Here is a 2,171-nt window from a genome sequence, read left to right on the forward strand (position 1 = left end):
TTTGGTGTCGAAAGAATCAAATCCAGCTCCGATGGATAGGACTCCATTTCCCACGTCACCGTGGACTTGTGTGGCTACAGATCTTCTAGGCCCCTTGCCAAATAATGAATATATACTTGTCTTGATAGATTATTACTCGAAGTACATGGACCAACCATTATCGATTCAATGAAAGAAATTTTTAGTAGACTTGGGTTCCCTAAATACTTACGGACCGACAATGGTAGGCAATACGTAAGCATGGAGTTTCAGCAATATTGTCAAGCGTGTGGTATACAGCAAATTCAAACACCTCCATATTGGCCCCAGGCCAATGGAGAGGTAGAAAACATGAATAAAAATCTAGATAAACGATTGAAAATCGCCCAGCTCGATAAGAAAAATTACAAAGAAGCAATACAAAACTTCATGCTTATGTATAACGTGACTCCACATGGCAGCACAGGCACAGCTCCATCCGAATTAATGTTCGGGCGCGTAATTCGTGATAAAATACCTAGCATTCAGGATTTAGTCGGGGAGTTTTCGGATTCGGTGGAAAAGGATAGGGACTGTGTGAGTAAACATAAAGGGAAAGTGGCAGCTGATAGGAAGAGAGGGGCGAAGGAAGTAGACATAGAAGTGGGGGACAAAGTTTATCTGAAGAATGTCGTGTTTCCACACAAACTCACTCCTAATTTTGACACCACAGAATATGAGGTCATGGAAAGGAAGGGAAATATCGTTAAGGTAGTTGGAGGGGGTCGAGCTCTGATGAGGAACGTAGCTCATTTAAAGAAAATACCAGCCGGCACGGGGGCCGATCCACATAATACTCATTCAGCATCTCAATCGGTGGCCGCGCCACTGCCATCTGTTTCATCCACAGGTACGACGCGGGATGACCGACAACCCCCACTCCGGCTCAAGTAACTCCAGCTAGTGGTCAAGGGTTGAAACTCAAACTAGTGAACAAAGGAGGGGTGTGGCAACCCAGTCCAAAGAACACTGACAGCGATGGGGTGGCAACCCATGCCAAAGAACACTGACAGCAATGAGGCATAGAGAGAGAAATGACATTTTGATATTCAGTATGTATTCGATGCGCTGCGATTGTAGCACGTGCTAAGTGAACAATAAAGTGTAAATTCAGATTCTAAAAGTGTGTACTCATTTGACGGGTATTACAATTAGTAATATAAAATTGAATGAAATGAAAATTTTTAAAATTGATAAGATCTCGCCGTTTAGGTAACTTTTTGGGTTCTGTTTTTGTGAACAGTTCTTAATTTGTTTTTGTCTTATTACGTTCACACCGTCTACTTCCGTCACTACGTATGTCACGGGGCTTCTTTTGAAGTGAAACCATATCATTTTTGTTTACGAGTAAAGGACGTGCATGTGTGTCGTAAGTTTGTTTTCTTCGGATTTTATGTTTGTTAATCAACTCTGTAGCTAACGCCTGCGATTTTTGCATACGATATTTTACTTCCTTAGCATAATTTTCAACGTTATAGATTGGGTATATTTCAATCTTTTGCAATTCATGTGGTAAAATGGCCTTTTTACCAAAAAGTAATTCAAAAGGGGTAAATTTATTATCAAAAACTGTGCAGCATATGTTTCGTTCATATATGCGCGCAAGTACTCGTTGAAAACTCTATGGTTCCATTCTATTGTGCCAACAGTTTCGTGGTGGTGTGCTGTTAAAAAATCGTGCTTAGTATTTAAAAGTTTGGTCAGCTCCGATAAAATTTCGTTTTTAAATTCCGTTCCTAAGTGTGATTTAATTGAATTCATGACGCCATAAGTTAATATAAAGGTTTCAAAGATAGCAGAAGCAATAGTTTTAGCAGATTTATCTGGTATAGCTACTGTTACCAGATATTTTGTTAGATCACAAATCATAGTAACAGCGAACTTGTTGCCATATTTGGATTCTGGTAAAGGTCCTATCGCGTCTATCACTAGTATATCAAATGATTTAATAGGGGTTGGAGTTAGAATTAAATTTTCTTTTATTTTGGGTTTGACTTTATTCAAAAGACACTTATCGCAGTTTTTGACAAATTTCGCAATGTCACGGGTCATGTGTTGCGAATAATATTTTGTTCGAATTTTCACGTACAAGTTTTTCATTCCGCAGTGTCCGCCTGCGATCGGGTCGTCGTGGTAAATTGTCATTAGTTTTA

General features: G+C 39.5%; 1 protein-coding gene across 1 annotated transcript; it reads left to right on the forward strand.

Annotated features, from left to right (window-relative positions):
- Positions 1 to 240: 240 nt before the first annotated feature.
- LOC108362293 (uncharacterized protein K02A2.6-like) lies at positions 241 to 912 on the forward strand. The gene has a single exon (XM_017615222.1). It carries the CDS (start codon positions 241 to 243, stop codon positions 910 to 912), a length of 672 nt encoding a protein of 223 aa, XP_017470711.1.
- Positions 913 to 2,171: the final 1,259 nt, after the last annotated feature.

Source organism: Rhagoletis zephyria, unplaced genomic scaffold (genome assembly GCF_001687245.7).
Source record: "Rhagoletis zephyria isolate East Lansing unplaced genomic scaffold, Rhagoletis_zephyria_1.1 Rzeph_scaffold_00979, whole genome shotgun sequence".
Taxonomy (NCBI): domain Eukaryota; kingdom Metazoa; phylum Arthropoda; class Insecta; order Diptera; family Tephritidae; genus Rhagoletis; species Rhagoletis zephyria.

Bases quoted from the DNA above. Each gene is read 5' to 3' on its own strand.
- LOC108362293 (XM_017615222.1), top strand. From the start codon at position 241: ATGGAGTTTCAGCAATATTGTCAAGCGTGTGGTATACAGCAAATTCAA.